The 19,367-nt window shown below is 41.1% G+C and overlaps 1 protein-coding gene across 3 annotated transcripts in view; it reads left to right on the forward strand.

The window, feature by feature from the left end:
* MACROD2 (mono-ADP ribosylhydrolase 2) overlaps positions 1 to 19,367 on the forward strand; it is an 891,460-nt gene that overhangs the window by 810,023 nt on the left and 62,070 nt on the right. For all 3 annotated transcript variants that reach the window (XM_054194034.1, XM_054194036.1, XM_054194035.1), the window contains exons 10-11: positions 3,671 to 3,712; positions 11,942 to 12,025. In XM_054194034.1, the coding sequence (XP_054050009.1) occupies positions 3,671 to 3,712; positions 11,942 to 12,025 (126 nt within the window). The remainder of the gene's footprint in view (positions 1 to 3,670; positions 3,713 to 11,941; positions 12,026 to 19,367) is intronic.

Raw genomic sequence — 19,367 nt, forward strand, 5'->3', positions numbered from 1 at the left:
TCTTCAACGCATACACGGTTAAAAATAAAAGGTGTTTGTATAGCGTTGACTCTCCACGTGCTAACATGAAGAAGAATGCAAATAGAAGCGTGAGCAACAAGGAGGAGGCGGTTTAATGGCTTTGGGGATTAGCAGCAGTATTTAGAGCCTTTCACCTCTCTGTTCCTAACATAAATCTTAACACAGATTGATGGTTTTAGCCATCTGGCTTGTGTTTGCTTGTATGCAACAATCAGTGAGCCAGAGAAAGAACCTGACCAGCAAGGCAAAAGGAAAAAAAAAAAGTATATGACAGAAGAAGGCATCTTCTCCAGTGTCAGTGAGAGCAGGTATGGTGCAATTATTCTGTTTCAGAGGGCTCAGCAGGTAACAAGGGAGAGGGAAATGGAAGAGTAAGAGGCATCGCTTGGTACATGACTCTGCCAGGGAACCTGTGACTTAAACAAATGTGCGTGCTCTGAGCATCTTGCTCTCAAATGCAAAGCTCTGTGATCTTGAGAGATATAGTTACCCCAGATGGCATGAGTGTTAGAGGGCGAGTTTCAATCGTAGGTTGACTCTCAACTGTAAATTACTTTATACTTGACTGGAAACTGTTGTCCCATACATCACAGATCTAATACCTTAATTTTATACACTAGAGTCCAGTTTATAAGCTGGAAAACTTTGCGCTCTCAACCACATGGCACATTTTGGATTAGACGGCTTCCTTGTATTCTTAGCCTTCTAAATAATGATGTGAGTTTTCTTGGGGGTGGACTGACCCTTGCAGGGAGTCACTGTCAGTTTTCTTCTCACACCAGGCTGCAAGGTCTGTCATTCCTTTTCCAGCAAGGTCATCTTGGTAGAGCTTCCCAAAATCCAGGGCTTTAATGGGGAAGCCATGGGAAAGGTCACTGTTCTTCTTCTGTAGACAGAAGAGTAACCAAGAGTTGGAACATGCATGCACACACTGTAACGTGTTTTCCCAGTCAATTATTTTTAATTATTTTTCAACAGTTCTTGAGTAAAGGTGAGAGTTACAGAGGACCTTGCCTCAGGTGTTTCAAATGGGGGAGCTTGGGCAAGAAATATTAACAGGATGTCGTTAAGGAAATGTTAACTGGTCTCACAGATTCACTCTTGGGTTCTCCTGTGGTTTCACTCAACTTTTGCTCTGGGATTGACTGTGGTACGTATTTCAAACCAAAGCAGACCTCTAGAAGGCTTCTTCTAGATGCAGTAAAAAAATATATAGGGAACATTAAAAAAAACAAGCAAACAAACAAAACAACCCGAACCCTAGGTATTGCAAATGTAGTTTATAGCAGTCTTGGCGCTGATTTTCCTTTATATTAGGCATGTAGAGCCTAGAGTAAAAAATATTTTTATTTGCTTTTCCTTCTTCAGAACCAGTAACCAAGAAACTGCCTGTAATATCATTTTTTTTTGGGGGGGGGGGGGGGAATGAATGAATTTGGGATATCGATTTCTAAAACACTGGTTTTTATCTCAAATAGTTTTGTTTGCACATGGAGCTCTGTCAACTAAACATGGTGTTTGTCACTTCAGCCAGCCACACCAAGGTCGGTGACAGAGCCTGCTTTATATTTGACAGGGACTTCCACCAGATGCGTTAATAGTGTGAGAGTAAGAATTACAGGCACGTGAAGCGAGCGGGGAGTGCTCTGTGCCACGCTGAAACTCAGATTCAGATCTAGATGGGGGCAGAATTTTCAAAGGCACCACAATGACATAGGGATCATGTCACCAAGCTCCCGTTTTCAGAACTGACGTAAGGACTTTACTGTCTCTCGGTGAGACTTACGTTCCTTTTCCCAGAAAAAAAAAAAAAAACGGCCTTCAATTCACAATTAGTTCACAAAAGCAGTCTTTACCTCTTCATAATTATATTGCATAATGACTTCACTACATTTCAATAACATCAGATTTCTTGTCTGTGCCCATTATCACCAGCTTAGAAGCTATTCTGTTGCTTTGGGAATTTCAAATTCCAAGTCACTTGCAGAACTATAATTAAGAACTTCTGCAGAAAACCAGGTGATATAAGTATGTTAAGATATTATATTCTGCTGATTTAGTGTCAAGTCTTAGATTAATTTTAAATTTTATCACAGTGGTTTCATTATAAACGCTTCCATGGAAAGAACATGTTATTGGAAGCTGAATAATTAATAATCTCTGTGTTACCCAAATGTTTTCCGACTGGTTTGTTGAAAAATGTCAGGACTCCAGTTGAAAATCCTGGCTCTGTTGAAGTCAATGGCAGAATTCCCATTGGCTTTAACAAGACTTTTCATTTTCTTATCTCAAAAATTACTTGTCAAAGCTGCTTAAAGTTTCTGTGTACAAATTTGTATTTGTACAGTCAGGGTCCTCGTACCTTTTTGATCTCCAGAACAACTGTTTGCAGAATAAGGAGAAAGGAAATAAAATGTTCTGATCTTTTGGGCCGGACTAAAGTGTACCCAAGAGAAACGTAACCTGCTGTTGTCTAGTGGCTTCTGAAAGTCCTGCCCTCCAGATCACGTCTGAATGAGATGGAAGGGGGAGGCGGATGGATACAGATCCATCTACTGTAGGTTCACAAGCATCCATGAAAGTTCTCACGCTTGTGGCTTTAGTGCTTGTAGCAAACACAATTCCCAGTGGAGGCCTCTAATATTAACCAATTGTTCTGTTCTCATACTATGTCAAATAAAGTTTCAGGCTCCAAATCTTGATGAAAGCAGAGCTTAATCCTCATAGCGTGTATTACAGCGTTTGGATCTCAGTGGAGTTTATAGTGTAAAGATCTGACCCTGTAAATTAGGACCTAAATACTACTGTTAGTTTCTGTTACCATAGTATTGCAAGACTCCTTTGGGTTCAAATGTTCCTCATAATATGCACGTATGCAAGTTCGAAAGATGTTAAGCTTTAGACAGAAATTGTAGGCTTGCTACAGAATTTGCACGTGCCCAAATCCATTTAAAAGAGCGTAAATGGAGTCTATATGACATTAACCAGTTGACATGAACTTCTGTGGTCAGTGAGCTCTCCGTTAGATGATTAAGGCTCTGGAACGTTCAATTACCTAGATGTTAACTAAGGCTGATAATTTTTTTTTTTCCTCATCGAAACAACTTGTAGGAAGAAATTCTTGTGTTACTGAAGTGCATCTTTTTGCATAAAGAATCTGCTTTCTTTCATATATCATCTTAATAATGACAATTGTTCAATTCTTGGCTAGCCCAAGTTTGGTCTTAAACCAAAGTCACGTCTGGCAAATTTATAGCAACTTCTTCATGTGGTACGATTTCTGGATAACTAGTTCTCTCCTTAACATAGCCAGCTGTTCCTGGCAAACAAAGCAAACTGTGAAACTTGACAAGGAAACCCAAAACTCTGGTAGAAAAGAGAATGCAATTTCATTTCATACAAGTCATAATTTGCCGAATTCTGTAAACTTTGCACAGTTTTATTCCCTGTCTTTATTCCCTGCATTTGCTGTATCTGGTAGTAGCAGATTAGTATCAAAACCCTCTTTTCCCATCCACCTCCAGATTTCACTGCAAAATGTTAAATGGGAGGAGGCAAACTAAGAAAGGGCAATTTGAAACATGGAATATTTCATTTTAGATGTTTTCTGGTATTCTTATTAATCATTTTCTTTCTATTTTTTTGACAGATGATGCTAATGAAGAAGGGGCTGAGCTGAGTGGAGAGACAGGTGAGTAAACAATATTTTATGCTAAAATATATCACTTCTCTGAAGCATCAACCGAACTAAAAGAATTCTTGAAACTAATTGCCTTCGTAGTGATAAGCAGTGCCAATCATTTATTGCCAATGTTACGACAGTCATCTCTGTGTTTTAACATAATGTAGGGTAAACCATCCCTGATACTAAATAGCACACGGTAAGAATAGCTGAGATTACCTTTTTAATGTCATCATCTGTTATGAGCCTCTGGGTGATACTCGGTTGCTTTTTATTAATAACTAGTTTGAATGTGCATAGGAAATAATTAAAATTCTGCAGTCTCTTTGTCTGTAAAAAGGTGTGAATACAGCAATTCTAGAGTCACTTGCAATTCTGATTAGTGGCCATGATTTGTTTGCGATGAAAATGGTAGCAAAACTCTCCCCCAAACTCTTAAATTCAATGGACTTGATTGGACAATATTTCACAGGACTTTTTTCGTGGCCCATCTAGTATGCTGTTTAAAACAAGTGCCAATGTTTAGGATTTGTGGATGTGTGTGGATAGACTTGAAATGGAAATGACTGATAGGTATAAAAGAAAGAAAGGCCTGAGGAGAACAAGAAAAGGAGAGGACAGAGGATCAGGTATCTCTCATGAGGACAAAAGCTTCTAGTGAGAAGACTTCTGCTAGGGTTTTTTTGTAGAGAGCTTCATCCACGTAATCTTCTTGGTCAGGATTTTTGTAACAGGCGTTCGCCGCAGCACCCTGGGTTACTTTACCTGCTGACTTTCACCTGGAGGTTCTCATAGAATCATAGGGTTGGAAGGGACCTCTGGAGATCATCTAGTCCAACCCCCCTGCCAGAGCAGGGTCACCTAGAGCAAGTTGCACAGGAATGTGTCCAGGTGGGGTTTGAATGTCTCCAGAGTTGGAGACTCCACCACCTCTCTGGGCAGCCTGTTCCAGTGCTCTGTCACCCTCAAAGTAAAAAAGTTCCGCCTCATGTTTAGGTGGAACTTCCTATGCTCGAGTTTGTGCCCGTTACCTCTTGTCCTGTCACTGAGCACCACTGAAAAGAGCCTGGCCCCATCCTCCTGACACCCACCCTTTCAGTATTTATAAGTGTTGATAAGGTCCCCCCTCAGCCGTCTTTTTTCCAGACTGAAGAGACCCAAATCCCTCAGCCTTTCCTCATAAGAGAGGTGTTCCAGACCCCTAATCATCTTGGTAGCTCTCTGCTGCACCCTCTCCAGCAGTTCCCTGTCCTTCTTGAACCGGGGAGCCCACAACTGGACACAGCACTCCAGGTGCGGCCTCACCAAGGCAGAGTAGAGAGGGAGGATGACCTCCCTCCACCTGCTGGCCTCACTTTTCTTGCTGCACCCCAGGATGCCATTGGCCTTCTTGGCCACGAGGGCACATTGCTGGCTCATGGTCATCCACCAGGACTCCCAGGTCTCTTTCAGCTGAGTTGCTCTCCAGCAGGTCAGCCCCCAAGCTGTCCTGGTGCATGGTGTTATTCTTCCCCAGGTGCAGCACCCTACACTTGCCCTTGTTGAGTTTCATAAGGTTCCTTTTTGCCCAGATCTCCAGCCTGTCCAGGTCTCTCTGTATGGCGGCAGAGCCTTCCGGTGTGTCAGCCACCCCCCCAGCTTTGTGTCATCATCAAACTTGCTGAGGGTGCACTCTGTCCTATTCTCAGTGGACATCTCAGTGTCCACTATTTTCAGTGGACATCTCCTGTTCTGTAAGAGACTTGTGTGCAGGGAAGGATCTCCTTTTACATGCAGGGTAGCTCCCCCTACTCTTCTTCTCTGCCTCTCCTTCCTAACCAGCTAGTACCCATCCGTGACACTGCACCAGGCGCGTGCACCGTCCCCCGGGTCTCTGTGACCCAGATCCCATCATAGCCCAGTGACTCTGCAGGAACTTCCAGTTCTTCTCTTTATGAAAAGATGCAGGATCAGAAAGGAGAGCCACATGAAGAAAGGCAGAGATATACCAGCCAGAAAACAGAGGTAAAAGCTTTTGAAGCAGTGTGTTGGTTGCTTAAATTGGCAAGATTGTCCTAAAGACAAATGGATTATGAAGGTTTATGCAACCGGTTAATTAGCTTAGAAATTAGAAATACTTGAAGAATGGTGTATATGCATAGATGTGAAAACATGGGTATACGCGGCTAGATATGTGTTACACTGACGGATTAGCACATTCTTTTATGGCTGTTCTGGCCTCTTGATTTTATTACGTATAATTATAATTACTTTTCCGTGTCAAGATTACTGGATAGGAACTTTTAGAAATTTTAATACAATTAGTGTGATTGATATAGTTGTACATACATACGTAAAAGTAGAAAAATAAAGACCGTCATTATACAGCAAACATTTGCCAAAGATTATCGTACAGTTCAATTTGCAGTATTCACGTAATGTTTCCAATTTCATTTTTTACAGTTATCATGGCATGTATATTTTTATAAGCCAAATTATTTTGCATTTTTTGTCTTGTTGCTTTTATGGAGATTATGCAAATTACATTGATTTTTTTTTTTTTTAAAGCATTTTAAATTAGAATTAAAAGGAAGTGCATTTCCACTTAATAGCCAGTCTCTTCTTTCTTCCCTTATATCCTTCACAGCTTCATTAATTTAGGTGAAGCTACATAGCTGCTCTGGGAAATTATCACTGAATTAAGTCATTTGAGGAAGATATTTCCCTGCCTGCCTGTTTCTTTGTGCAAGTGAGGTAGATGAGATCATAGCTGCCCTGACAGGTTTGCCTGTAGGGTGCTACGAGCTTCAACAGCACGTACTTGGATATTTCTTTGTCACTTGGAGATATTTTGGGCATCAGTGCATTGATTGCCAGCAATCGATATCTACATGGCTAAAGAGAAGTATATTTTGTATATCTGCTCCAGTAATGGGGCAGATATACAAAAGGTATGCCCTTTTGACCTATTTGTATGTGGACCTTTTAATGGTTGTAGGAGGCGTTTGTGGGAACTGTAAATACACAGATTTTTATGAATTGAAGGGTGTTTGCTTTTTACTGCTCTAAGGGAAAAATAGAGTAGCAACTTCTAGTCGCCACTTCAAGATACTAGTTGAATAATCATTCTTCATTCCACTTGACTTCATGGGTCATGACTGCAGCAGATGGAGCCAGCAGTTGGCACCAGTATTGATGACCCTGTTTTTTTGAGCTGTCTATATCCAATGTGCTTTGGGGTTATTTCTCCCATCCTGTCCTTAATAAAAATAAGTAAAATTTAAAAAAGGGGGGAAAAAAGAAATGTTGGATTCCTGGGCACATGTTGCAGACTACGCGCATGCGTAGAACCTTTGGCAGAGATTCACGTATTCTAAATTTGTCCTAAAATCCCCTGCCTCCAACTTCCTATTGGCTAGGTGTTTCTGAGGGCCAATATCAAACCAAGAGAAAACACATAGAAGTACAGGGACACAAATGAGATGTAGACTCATTGTATCTGCACCCATTTCCATTTGAAGAATGTAGTAGAATAAGGTGCAGGTTACAGAATCGCTCCTAATTTAAACCTGGTGGCAAGATTAGAGGAAAAAAACCTGGTCCTGGTCTGGTGTCAGCTGAAATCAGTGGGAATATGTCCATCGACTTCAGCGCACACCAGATTAGGCCTTGGGAACAGCTAGAGAATTAGCTGGGAGTAAGGACTAACAGATGACCAAATGCGTGTATTATTGAGTGATGGATACATTATGAAAGTAATCTGTCTTGCATTTCTACCACCCTGAAGTGCAAATATCTCGTTACACACAGAAAGGCCTTACTTTCTATGATGTCTCTTCAAAATAAATAAGGGAATATCTTAATTACTTCTGCCAGATAATCTCCATTAATATCTACATTAATACTATAAAATCAACAAGCATGAATGATCATTTTAGCCAGTTAATCACGTAACGTCACCGCATGTATTGGATGTACTAGAAGAAGAAAAACATTTAAAAATAAAAGTAACCTGCTTTTATGAAATACACACGCTCAAGACCACTCTTTTAATGGCATTTGACTCGTGGGATTTTAACCCATTAGCTTGTTATTCTGGATGCTGTATCTTGTAGCAGCTGCTGACTTAACGGCACCATTTAGTGCAAAGCGCTTTGATGTTATCATATGTCATAGGGCTTGCTGTTAGAATGGCTTGAGTCAAAAGGGCAGATATAGTAATAGCGGGTACGGACCTGTGCAGTTCTACAGCTCAGCTTTCCTTTATGAATGATTTCCTACACACGCAAAGAGAAGACCAGATGACCTAATATTCTTGTCTACCTTTACCTTCAGCGATTTAACACTGCAGAGTCATGAGGCTTAATGTTTTAAGCTCCATTAAGGGAAGATTATTCTAAACTTTAACTTCTGAAGGACTTCGCTTTTATACCCGTAGGTTCACATAGCCATGCACAGAAGCGTGCAAAATAAGCCCTAATACTGCCATAATTGTGTGCGCAGTTGCAGTGATTGCACGTGGAAATTATAGAAGCATGTGCTATTATGAGAAGCGTGGGCCAGATTCCTACACAGTAGTATTGCATTATTATGCATTGACATAAGTTAATTCTCTTACCATTCAAAAATAATAAAAAACCCCAGAAACACACAGAAAAAGAGTTTCAGTTCTGAATCTATGTTATCCCTCAACTTGTTCAGCTTCACTCTCCACCTGGTACCAACACCTTTTGACCTCACCTCTATGAATGTTGCCACGCTACTGTTTCTCATTTCTCATCTATTAGTTGTTCGTAATAAACGACCTGCTGGTTATCCCTTTTCTATCCTGAGTATCCTAATTAACCACCTATTCGTTACTTCAGAAGCCACAGGCAGCTAGGATGGCAGGAGGAAGGATCTCGTTCATGCTAAGGAGCAAGCCCTATTATAAACAATGCTGTATAAATACAGGATTTCTTTGTATGTTCCACTGTGTGAACACTGTTATACTTGGCCACTTTTTTGGGGGGAGAAACGTTCTCTTTTTTTCTGAGATGAAAGTAGCAATCACTTGTAACCAGGGAGATTTGGAAGTGTCGAGGGATTTGGGGAATAGCTTACTTGGAGACACACCGTGAGATTTAAGTGGCTTGTTGACCCTCTGAATTAGCCTATAAAGAAGAATCATTTCTCCCAGTGTTAGAGCTCAGAAGCCTTTTTGCACAGATGATCACGATTAGAAAAGCTTTTAATACAATCAATTCAGACACCTGTCTAGGTGTGCTGTTTTTAAACAGAAATGTGCAGGCAACATTTCTGTAGTATTTGGCTAACTGTTCTGAAAGACGTACATACTGTTGGAGAGCAGAAAGGGTTAAGAGTTGTATTTTGACCGTAATAAAAAGACATTATTTTGAAGCATGCACAAATTCTTTTCTATCTCTGGAATGAGGGAAATCTGCTAAAAAGCAGTGAAATTGTGATTGAAATCTTGTTCTCCTGGGGCAGTGCCTCTACATCCTTTTGTGAGCATTTTAAGGTTCTTCATAGAGTGCAAAAAGATCATTTCTTTTGAGATAGTAACAGTTCTGACTTCTCTGAATGTGAGCCTCCTCCCGCTCTGTCTTTGTGCTGTCAATTAAGATGTTGGTTATATTATCTAATGTATTCAGATACTCCTGAAAGACCTGGCTGGACATTTGCACTTAAACTTGATTGACATTTGACTTGTGGGACTGGAGGAAGCCTCACAGATTGGTTAGATGATAAAATTCATCACTAGCGGGGTGAGTGTTGATTGAAACACTCCTATTGATTTGGTTCCCTGATGTGAATCGTTGTCAACCAAAAAAGGAAACATAGCAGGTAGTTCAGAGTGGCATTAGAACCAAAGAAGCCATACATCGCTATGGTCCACTATAAATATTCAAGTTATTTTTTAAAAGAATGGAAGAGTGTTGGCAGGAATCAACCTTTAAAAGCCTGGTTATTTTCAGGATCTCTTTTTTGGATTGAAGTTCTTGCTGAACTCTGTCACCATTGCTCCTGAGTAACCCCTTTAAAGGGTTGAAAAAGCATGTCTTTATTTGGTGGGGTTTGTCCTTATTTTTCCCCACAGTATTTCTTGTGGTTACTCCTACGTTCTCACCACTCCAGAAATAAATTCATCTTAGCACTTGAAAACTCTTGTTTTCCTGAAAATATTGTATTTGAATTTCAAATTCCGATGAGCAAATGCGATGACATGACACACGACATGTCCTCTGTTAAGGGCTGTCGGGATAGTTCTACCTCCTGATCCTAAGCCAAACCTCAAAGCGTGTTCTGCTTTGCAGTAACGCCCTATATTTACTGATCGCTAAGGGCCCTTCACGCTCTGAACTATATGGAATTCTGTAATGAAACAGAAATTCCATTCTAGAAGAAATTTTTAAGAACAATATTCGGTTTGGCTTTTTGGGGGGGTAATGCTCATTCCTTAAAATTGCACAAGTGAGATGGGATTTAATTACTCAAATACAGATCTCCATTTTGCAATTGTTGTTGCCATTTTGAGCTATTGCTTGATATACGTTCCTGCCGGCTTCCCAATCCGTGGCTCTTCTTTATTTTTGGACGTAAGTACAGTAGAATAACCAGTTTCCCAGGAGAGCGGGCAGGGAACGTTTCTGAGTTTCCTGGGCTCCGTGCAAAGCCAACGATTCAATCCCTTTTTCACTGTTGAATGAACAAAATATTCCCCTTGACCATGCGAGTTCCCTTTCCACATCCTCGCTTACTTCTTTCATACCTCCTGTTTGGAAACTTTCAGCGTTTTGGTTCTACATATATGTAGTTGTGGAAAGGTAGAAGACAAAAGGGTAGTATCTACAGCTCTTAGTGGAGCCAAGTCCTGTATGAGAACTGGGCATCTGATTGCTGCAAGTTTTTTAGAAATCCAGCAACGTACAGAGTAGATGATGGTGTGAGCTACGTATGGCAGCAGAAGAGATGGGCATTTTTGGAACACTTAAGCGACTTATAATACACATGTAGATAGCTTTTTTTTCTCAGGTGCTAATTTGAGGTAATACCGTGATTCTTATTTTCTCACAGCACAGCAAGAGGGGTAAATCAGGCAAGGTCATATGTCTTCCTGAATTTCCTGATTACAGGTGGCCAAGCTTTCTTTCCAGCGTGCACAGAAGTATGTTTTCTTTAGGCTTCTCCTCCACCCAAGCCCTCAGTTGGCGACAGGGAACGGGGAGATTTGGTGGAAAGTCATTTTCCTGTCACGGTTGAATAGATTAAACAGGTGAATGAATTGAGTTTTAATTGTCTGCCGTTCTCTGCTTTCGTGGTTAAGCAACAATGTTTGAAGAATGTTTTAATTAGTGAACCTGCCTTCATTAAATATCTTAATTTACAAATACCTTTTATGATTCCTTTCCAGCTTGGCCTTCCTTTTGTATTAACGGGCTTTCTGTGCTACCAGTTTGTGCCTTGGGATCTATCATAGCGAACAAACAGTAATTTCATCCTTTAAGTTAAGATGACAGGGTATTTTGAAAATGTTGTAGAAAAAGATCATGATTTTTAAAGTTTAACCAGCTGGTATTAAACACTGTGAACTTCAGTCCCCACAAAGAGAGGTGATCTTAAACTTCACTGGCCTCAGTTACTTAGAGGGTTTTCCTTTTCCTCCACCTTCCTGGTGCTTTCTGTCTAAAAGGTTGGAATGGATTTTTTTTTCAACCAGAACATTTCTATCTCGTAAAGCTTTCATTTCCTTAGTTTTGCTTCACTATCAAACTTGCTTCCCTACCTTTCATTTCATTACTAATTTCAGTCAATATTCATTTGTTACTGTGTTGTAACGGTGAATGGAGAATTGAGCTGAGAGGGGAAAATCATTTTGTTCAGATTATTTCTCCGCAGTTCTGTAATGCAGTATAATATATATTATGTTTAAAACTGCAAATTAAAGCAGTATTAAATTTTCTATTTCTGAGGAGATTAAGAGCTTGTGAAGAAGTACGTAATTTTAGTGTGAGCTTTCTTCACTGCCGTCATGTGAAAGTTAGGGAAAGTCCAGTCTAAGCTGGAAGATGCCTGTTATGACTTTTGTAACAGATGACACAGTAATTAGTTTTAACAACAGAAAGATAGGCGTCGGGTACTGCATGGAGTGCTGCGATAAAATGTACTCACAGTTGTGGTATCATGCTCAGTAATATTTGATACAATAAAACAATTTCAAAATAATATAGGTAATTATTTTTGGTTTTATGTTTAAAGGAGGATTGGAACAAAAAGGCCAGCCTCCATCTCCCACAAAGAGCAAAGCAGAGCAGCCTGAGGACCCGAAAGATGATGCTGAAGGTAGGTGGTCTGACAGCTTTTCAAAGCTATTAATCAGTTTTGTATTTTGGGGGGAAGGCTTTACTCTGAATTCTTGGGAAAGAACTGGAAAACTTTCACTTCAGAATATTGTTTGCAAACACTTGGAAAGTTCCTTCTGGCCTAGATCATGAGATTGTAGTTCTTCTGAAGTGTATTTCATCTCAAGGTAGATTCAGAATTACAAATGCCGGTTTTATGTGATGGGCTGCTGATTATTGCTGATATATAAGGAGGAATCGTTGCTGTTTTGTCTCTAACCTGTTCTGACTTTATATAATGAATAATACAAAATGTAATGCGTGTTGTGCAGGGCTTGGGTCATAGTCTGGTTGGTTAAGTCGGCCAGGTAAATGGGCTACCTGCTGCAAAACATGGAGCAATAACCTTCTCGCTCTCATTTTCTACAAGAAATTTTTGCTGTATCCTTTTCCGCTCCAGTTACAGTGTTTATGGCTCTAAACCTTATGCAGCGTATTACATCTAACCGTGGTCAGAAGTCACAGGTGCTTAACATTATGCGTATAGTTTTGTTCCTGTAAGAGTGCTTTCCTGCACTCGAGTCTTCACAGGGCAGCTTGTCCGTGTGTACGGAGGTGAATGCGGTCTGCGTTCTGAAATTGGATCAAAGTCTCTTTTCTTAATCTGTATCTCACTGAGAGAGTTGTTAAAAGATGTTAACATCAAAGGCTTATTTTTAGAGTGCAGGGTTTCACGTACATGTGAAAGAGCAAAATGCCCCAATGTTGGAGAATTCCCCTTATGCGAAATAGTTAAAAGGATGAGCCTTAATCTTTAAACCATGACAGTTCCTTATCATGGATTCTCTTTGACCTAATGTTCCTCAAGTGGCATGTCTCATTCTGCACCTCAACCAGTGGCTCCACACTCTTCATCGTTTTGACCCAGCGCTGTGCATTCAGCTCCTGAAATATTCTGACTGGGGTATAGTGTGAGTCATAAAGAGCAGAAAAATGTTAACATCTATCACTTTAAGTAACTGCTAGTAACATCCTGTCACTAACATTGTGACTGCTTGTTAATGGCAAGTACTTAAAGCAATAGCTGTCATCGCCTGGAAGGTGTGGGGGGGGCCCCAAGAAATCTCATCCTGACTGGTCGTCTTTCCTTTCACGCTGCGCTAAACCCAGCTGACATTAAAATACCAATTTTATGTTTGGATTAGAGAATTCAGTGATGACAAACCACATGTCGTTTTGTACGCAGGCTAAACAGTGTGCGGGATCGTGGTGTCATTTTCCATATTCCTAAATGGCCGAAACAATAATAGTTTTTATTATGTATTCTTATTTGGAGCGTGGCTAAAAGCTTTCATTGTATCAGCGTCAAAAAAAAAAAAAAAAAAGAGTTGCAAAGCTGTAAGGTTTTCCTTCCATTGGAAGAATAACCGATGATGTTGCACAGTTTCTGTGGCTTGCTAGATACGGTTTCCTAGTTTACTATGCCTGTCCGTGTTTCCTGGTGACCTGCAGCTCACTTTGTGAAGCACAAACAAATGCATTGGAAGGGTGAAGTAAATAGCGTGGCGATGGAATGATTGCATTACCCTCGAGCTGTAAAATGCCTGAACTCCTTGAATTTGATGCCGTACAGTAGATTTTGCTGATGCTGTAACACATAATCACTGCTGCAGAGTTTAATCTAGCTGGTGAGGGAGTCCTCTTCTCCTTAGGCAGAAATCAGGCCTGTAATGTTTAGCATTGAAAATCTAAATTTAGACTTGAGGGTGGTTGTGATGGGAGGGGGTGTGGGGGGGAAGGTAATTAAAGAGTTTGCTGAGGGGGGCCAGGGAAGAAACCTGGATCCGGTTTCTGTGGCATTACCTGTGCCTCTGTTGTGAAGAGGAGTCAAGCCGTTAGGCTCCAGACACTGAATTCCTATAAAGTTGCCGAGTGGCTAGAGTCTAATGTAACACACCTGTGAGCCATTTCCATTTACGTAAATGGGATTTGCACACATTTGTCTGAGAATAGGATTTAGTTTCTGCTGTTCTAATTATTAGCTGTTGGGTTTGACTAATTAAAAGAACTTTTAATGTGGAGTCTTGAAGATTATGAAAGCTGTGAATATGTGACGTGAACCAGAACTACATGTCTGAGTAATTTTATTTAAGTAGGAGTTTGCCTTCACTTCCAAAAAAATGCCTTTTTCTTTTTTTTTTTTTTTCATTCTTTTTAAAAAACTTCTGAGTAGCTAATGCATGTAACCAGTCTCAGATAAAACACAATAAAGCCAAACTCTGCCTGAGGTCAACTTTGGTGAATTTTCCTCATGGTAAAACTGAAGTGCTTTGTGTTCAGCATGTTTTAACTTTGGGAGAGTTCACAGGCTTCAGGTATCCCGAGTTTAAAAAAAGCACGCAAACAAAACATAAAAAAAACAGCCAACAAAGCGAAACAAAAAACAACCCAGAGCTTTGAGTGCTAAAAGCAAGTCCAAAGATACTTATGTTTAACATAAGATACTGTTTTCCCCTTGGTAACGTGACCAGATATAAAATATGTAACAAATATACACTGAAGCACAGGAAGAACCAGGAATTTTTTCCTCTGCTTAGCTGTCGGTGTTCTTTTAGGCTGAAGATGGGAATAGAGGTAACTTGCTGATGCAACAGCCTCATGCATGCCCTTGTGGCGCTCTGTAAAAACTATTCCACTGAGCTGGGTAATATTTCTGCTGTAATATTTGTCTCCCGCACGCCAAGCTGGTTCATTGGCTAGAGGTAATGGAGCAATATCTTTTCAGCGCGTGTAAGAATCGCCACAGAAGACGAGGGAAAGTAGGCTCCTTCATTATTACCCTCTCTGCAATCAAGAGAAGTTGAATAAGTGGCTGTATGTAAGGAGCTTGTTTTGCAGTAAGCTAAAATAAACACTTGACATGCTAATGAAAGCGATTTTATACTGAACCTCTACAGTATTAATGGTGTCTGTTATTATGCTATTAGATATATTGTTCTCTGTCTTCAGACCATTGATAGAGAGAGGCAAGTGTGAACTGCGTAGCAGATTCTCCTGGCAATGGTTGTATTTAGTAGTTTTTCATTGTAGCGCAGGTTATTGTCTGGAGAAATGGATAGACTGGATACATGGAGAAACATTCTTTATTCCCAGGTTCCCTGCAGTATTTCAGGTTTGACGTGTGCAAACATGCAGCGTAATTTTCTACGCTCCCCCTTTCCTTGGTCCTGGGAGAGGAAAATCAGCCAGTGGTAATTTTGCCTTTCCCCTCGGTCAGGTGCATTCAGTGATTGAGTGATTGTAAAGTCTCAGGTGAGAAAAATATGTTCGGCACTAAACAAAACTTAGCACGTCTTAGCTTCATAACACAATCCTGAAGTAATTCCGTAGCCAAAATGGCAGTACTTGTCACAGCGTAGCAGCCACGAGGTAGCACAGATGCCACAGGTCACCTGTTCTCAACCTACTGATGGTCTCCAAGCAAAAGCAAACAATTTTTACAAAAGTCAAACAAACCAAAAATTTAAAATGTTGCTTATTTCTCTTAGCTGCCTTCCCCAAATGTTCCTCCTATATGTGCTGAACGGTGAGGTGTATGCAATAGATTTTCTTGATACTGGGAGAAGCAAAACTGCTTGCCCTTTCTTTCCTTATGGGATTTCTCAGCGAGGTAGAAAACGGAGCCTGCCCAAAAGCTGCGCCATTCCCACCATAGTCTGCAGGTGATCAATATTGTATCAAAGGCAACTAATACATCTAATAACAGCAGCACAAATGCCTGATCTTTCCCCTCCTCCAGGAGAAAGATAATCAATCCGTGCAGCAAAAGCTGCTCCTGTGCCTCCTGAGGTCAGGATCCTCCTTGCCCTCCTTCCTCGAGGGATGTGAAGGCAGAACTGGAGCTCTGCAAGTTGTCTTGCTCCAGCTTTTCTCATAAGCGTCTCGCAAAACGAATGTCTAGATTCTTCTTGATAGACTGATAGGGTGTTGGTCTCACGCGATCACCTTGGCTGAGGCTCAGTGTGTGTGCGAGGAGCTGGTCTGTTGGAATTGCTCGTCCAGAATGAACTTTGTCTGCTTTCTATTCACTTGGTGGGAAGCAGAACGGTTTGATGGATAAGGCAAGTCAGGAAGGTCAAAATGAACACAAATCACCTTTAAGAGAGTTGGTAGAGTTGGTTCCTTTGCCTGATGAGGTCATCACGCTGTCGACCCCTTGGCTTTCAAGGCCAACATCGAATGTCTGAAACATTGCTTGGCAGTGTCAGGAGTCTGGGGCTCACCAGCAGGCTCCTGCCTCGCTCAGCGGACGCTCTGTCCATGAGAGATGTCAGTCTAGTGATTGGAGTACGCAGCAGAAATGAGGCGAAATGGAGTCACATCTTACTCAACAACGCACCGGTGCTGCAGATCACGGTGATTAGGTCGGATGCTCACCAAGAGGGAGGCGCCCTGGCTCCTCATCCCTTCTCCCACAAGGTTTTAGTCCAGTGACAAAAAGTACGTAGTCTTGGGACTAGAAAATAAAACTCATTTTATGGCTTAGCCCTTTAATTGTGAGACTGCTGTAAGGCTTCCCCTGCCTGGTTCTCCTTTATAGATCACAACTTTTGCAGCTTTGCTGCTCACTCCGTAGCTTCGTAGAGAGGGATATAGCGCACGCACCCACAAAAGTCAACAGTGCTTGGCTTTGCTGCTTTGCTCTGAGGTGGGCTTACGCCTCCCTGGGTCTGGGGGGTGCGTGCTGGTGCAGCTGGGTGTCACCGTCTTACCGTTACACAGGGACGTTCAAAGCGTCTTTCTAATGGTCTTCTAATACTGTGCAGACCTGATTGTCTCTCTCTTCAAGGTATGGATTAATATTAAGTAGATTTGACTTCTCATCATTTTTAAAACGTTCTTCGGTTTATAGCAAGCACTTTTTTTTTATAATTTGAGAAATTGTAGCTACATATCTTCTTTGCATCCCACAGGGCAGTAATATTCTTCAATAAATTTCTGCTCCACTCATAATCTACTCAAAATGAACATCTAGACACATAATTATACTTCAAAAACACACACTTTCTTATTCAGCCTTAAAAGTGCTACTTCTTATTAAGATAGCTTAGAAGTTACTGTATTCTTTTTGCCACCAAACCAAATCCTTAAATAAAATTTTAAATTAAGATAAAATACTACAGAAGAAATGCCCTGGGAAGCGTGTGTATCAAACACATCTGTAAAATGTTTCACCTTAATGCAGATTGGTTATATTTAAAGTGATGCTATTAACCCCTATCTGCTTTGGTTGATAGTTGCTTTTTTCATTTCTGTTTTGAAGTCCACCATCTGTCTTGACTGATTACGGCTCTCAGAATATCGGGAGATCGCTTTCCACTTAGCCAGGGGAAAACCAGGAGGTTATCTGTATTTTTATTTGTATTTGCTCTCCGAGCAAACCTTTCTTAGAAGAGTCCTTTCATTGCTGAAGTGGCTTCTACGATTTCATTAAATTGCCGTGCAGCAGCCACACAAGACAACTTTGAAAACGCAGCTCATTTTGGCCTCCGCAGGTGACGTGCAATCCTGTTGCTTTCACCGTTTACCCGTTTGGGTTTCCTTTGGCAGCCGAATGTACGTGTGTGTAAACCAAACCAGGCAAACAGTTGTAATTCCTATTTTCACCCTAGATGCTTCAGAGTAGATTTTCTTTCTCCTGAGACGAGCTAAGGTGCAAAATACCAAGTTACTAAAGTGACTAATGCAATGTTGTCAGAGGAGAATTATACACGGTGACAAACCAGCATACCTGCAGGGGACTCATCTGTCAAGGAATTCATTTCTCATTTCTAACCGTGATGTGAGTAACAGTAAACCATCGTGATTGTTCAGGTCCAGCGCAGAAGACAGGGCTAATCCCTTAATTCTGAAATATTGATGCAAAATAGTGCATGGTTTTGTTCACTTTGAATGCTGTTTTTAACAAGCGTGATCTGCTGTGTGGCTTCTTGTCCATTCCTTCACTTTGTTACATTGCCACACCGCGTCATTTTGTGACCTATATGCAAAAAAAATTGGAAGAGGTCTCATGATTTATTTTGACTGTGGCTTGGAAAAGAAGCTGTGCCGCAGTCCTTAACGGTGCGCAGTTACCTGGTCTCTTAGGCACACCGGGGAAGTATGAAGAAATAGTAAGTTGACATAGTAACGATAAAATTTGTGATTGTATTGTACAGCTTCACATATGGGGACCCTTTTATTGTCTCTCTTAGGTAGGACTGCCTGTAAGGCTCGAAGTCAGGGCTTCCTCCGTCCTACTCCGAGCTCTGCCTCGGCTTGCTCTTCCAATGCATCAGCGCACATGAGCGATTTCTGTCCACTTTTATATACTATGATAATTGCGATAATACTTGTGCAACACTGTGTGTGTATTTTTGGCATCAAAATGCCAATTCTGTCTTTGTCCTCTGTGTGGGCTGCATATGACGTCTAGGCTGTGATGTCCGTCTTCTGGTTATGTTGGAGAGCTCAAGCTTCCAGGAGATGTCTGCTTTCATTTGTTTTGAACAGTCGCAGCTGCAGATGGTCGGAAATAGCGATGATCAGCATCTTTGGCAATGAAATTTTAGATGTCTCTTGCCAGGTGCACCTATATTACAAAATCTGAGTCCCACTGTATGTCAGACAGAAGAATTACACCCAGCCTAGCACAACGTTCCCAGCAATGTTATGTATGAAGTGGGCTGGGACAAATCTGAGGGCTCGTGTCTTCCGAGCACCTAATTTGATGCTGTAGCTGTTGGCCCGCGCTTTGTCCCCTGGTAATTCCCTAGCCAGAAAAGGTATAACGAAGCTGAGTTACTTGCCTTGGGACCCGCGGAGGGGTGAGGCCAGGGGAACACGCCTGATGACTTCAGTGGGCTTTAGATTAGGCTCCTCTGTTTCTCAGGACGTTAAATAGGTGAAATACAATAGCGTTATTTTTAACCTCTGAGATAATCCCCAGGAGCTACAGTTTTCTCATTCTTTTCCCACACTCCTCGACAATTCTTGACAAAATGCTGCATGAAAATGAAAACCTGTTATTTATTATGCTGACAACTTCGCTAGACTGGGTGCATCGACAGCAGCGCGTTCAGGTCTGACTCTGCAGTGAGGTAAATTGTTGAAGCCGCGCGGAGGGAAGAAGTCTCATAACTCCATTAAACAATTACTGCAGATAACTCTTTACTAACCCTTCTTAAAATTTACCCCAAAGGGGTTATATACAAGTAGTGATTAAAACTGACCTAAATCATAATTTAATTAAAAGAAATTAAAATGCAAACTGAAAATGTTCAGTAACCTCAGGCCACCACCCT

Source organism: Rissa tridactyla, chromosome 3, assembly GCF_028500815.1.
Source record: "Rissa tridactyla isolate bRisTri1 chromosome 3, bRisTri1.patW.cur.20221130, whole genome shotgun sequence".
Lineage (NCBI taxonomy): Eukaryota > Metazoa > Chordata > Aves > Charadriiformes > Laridae > Rissa > Rissa tridactyla.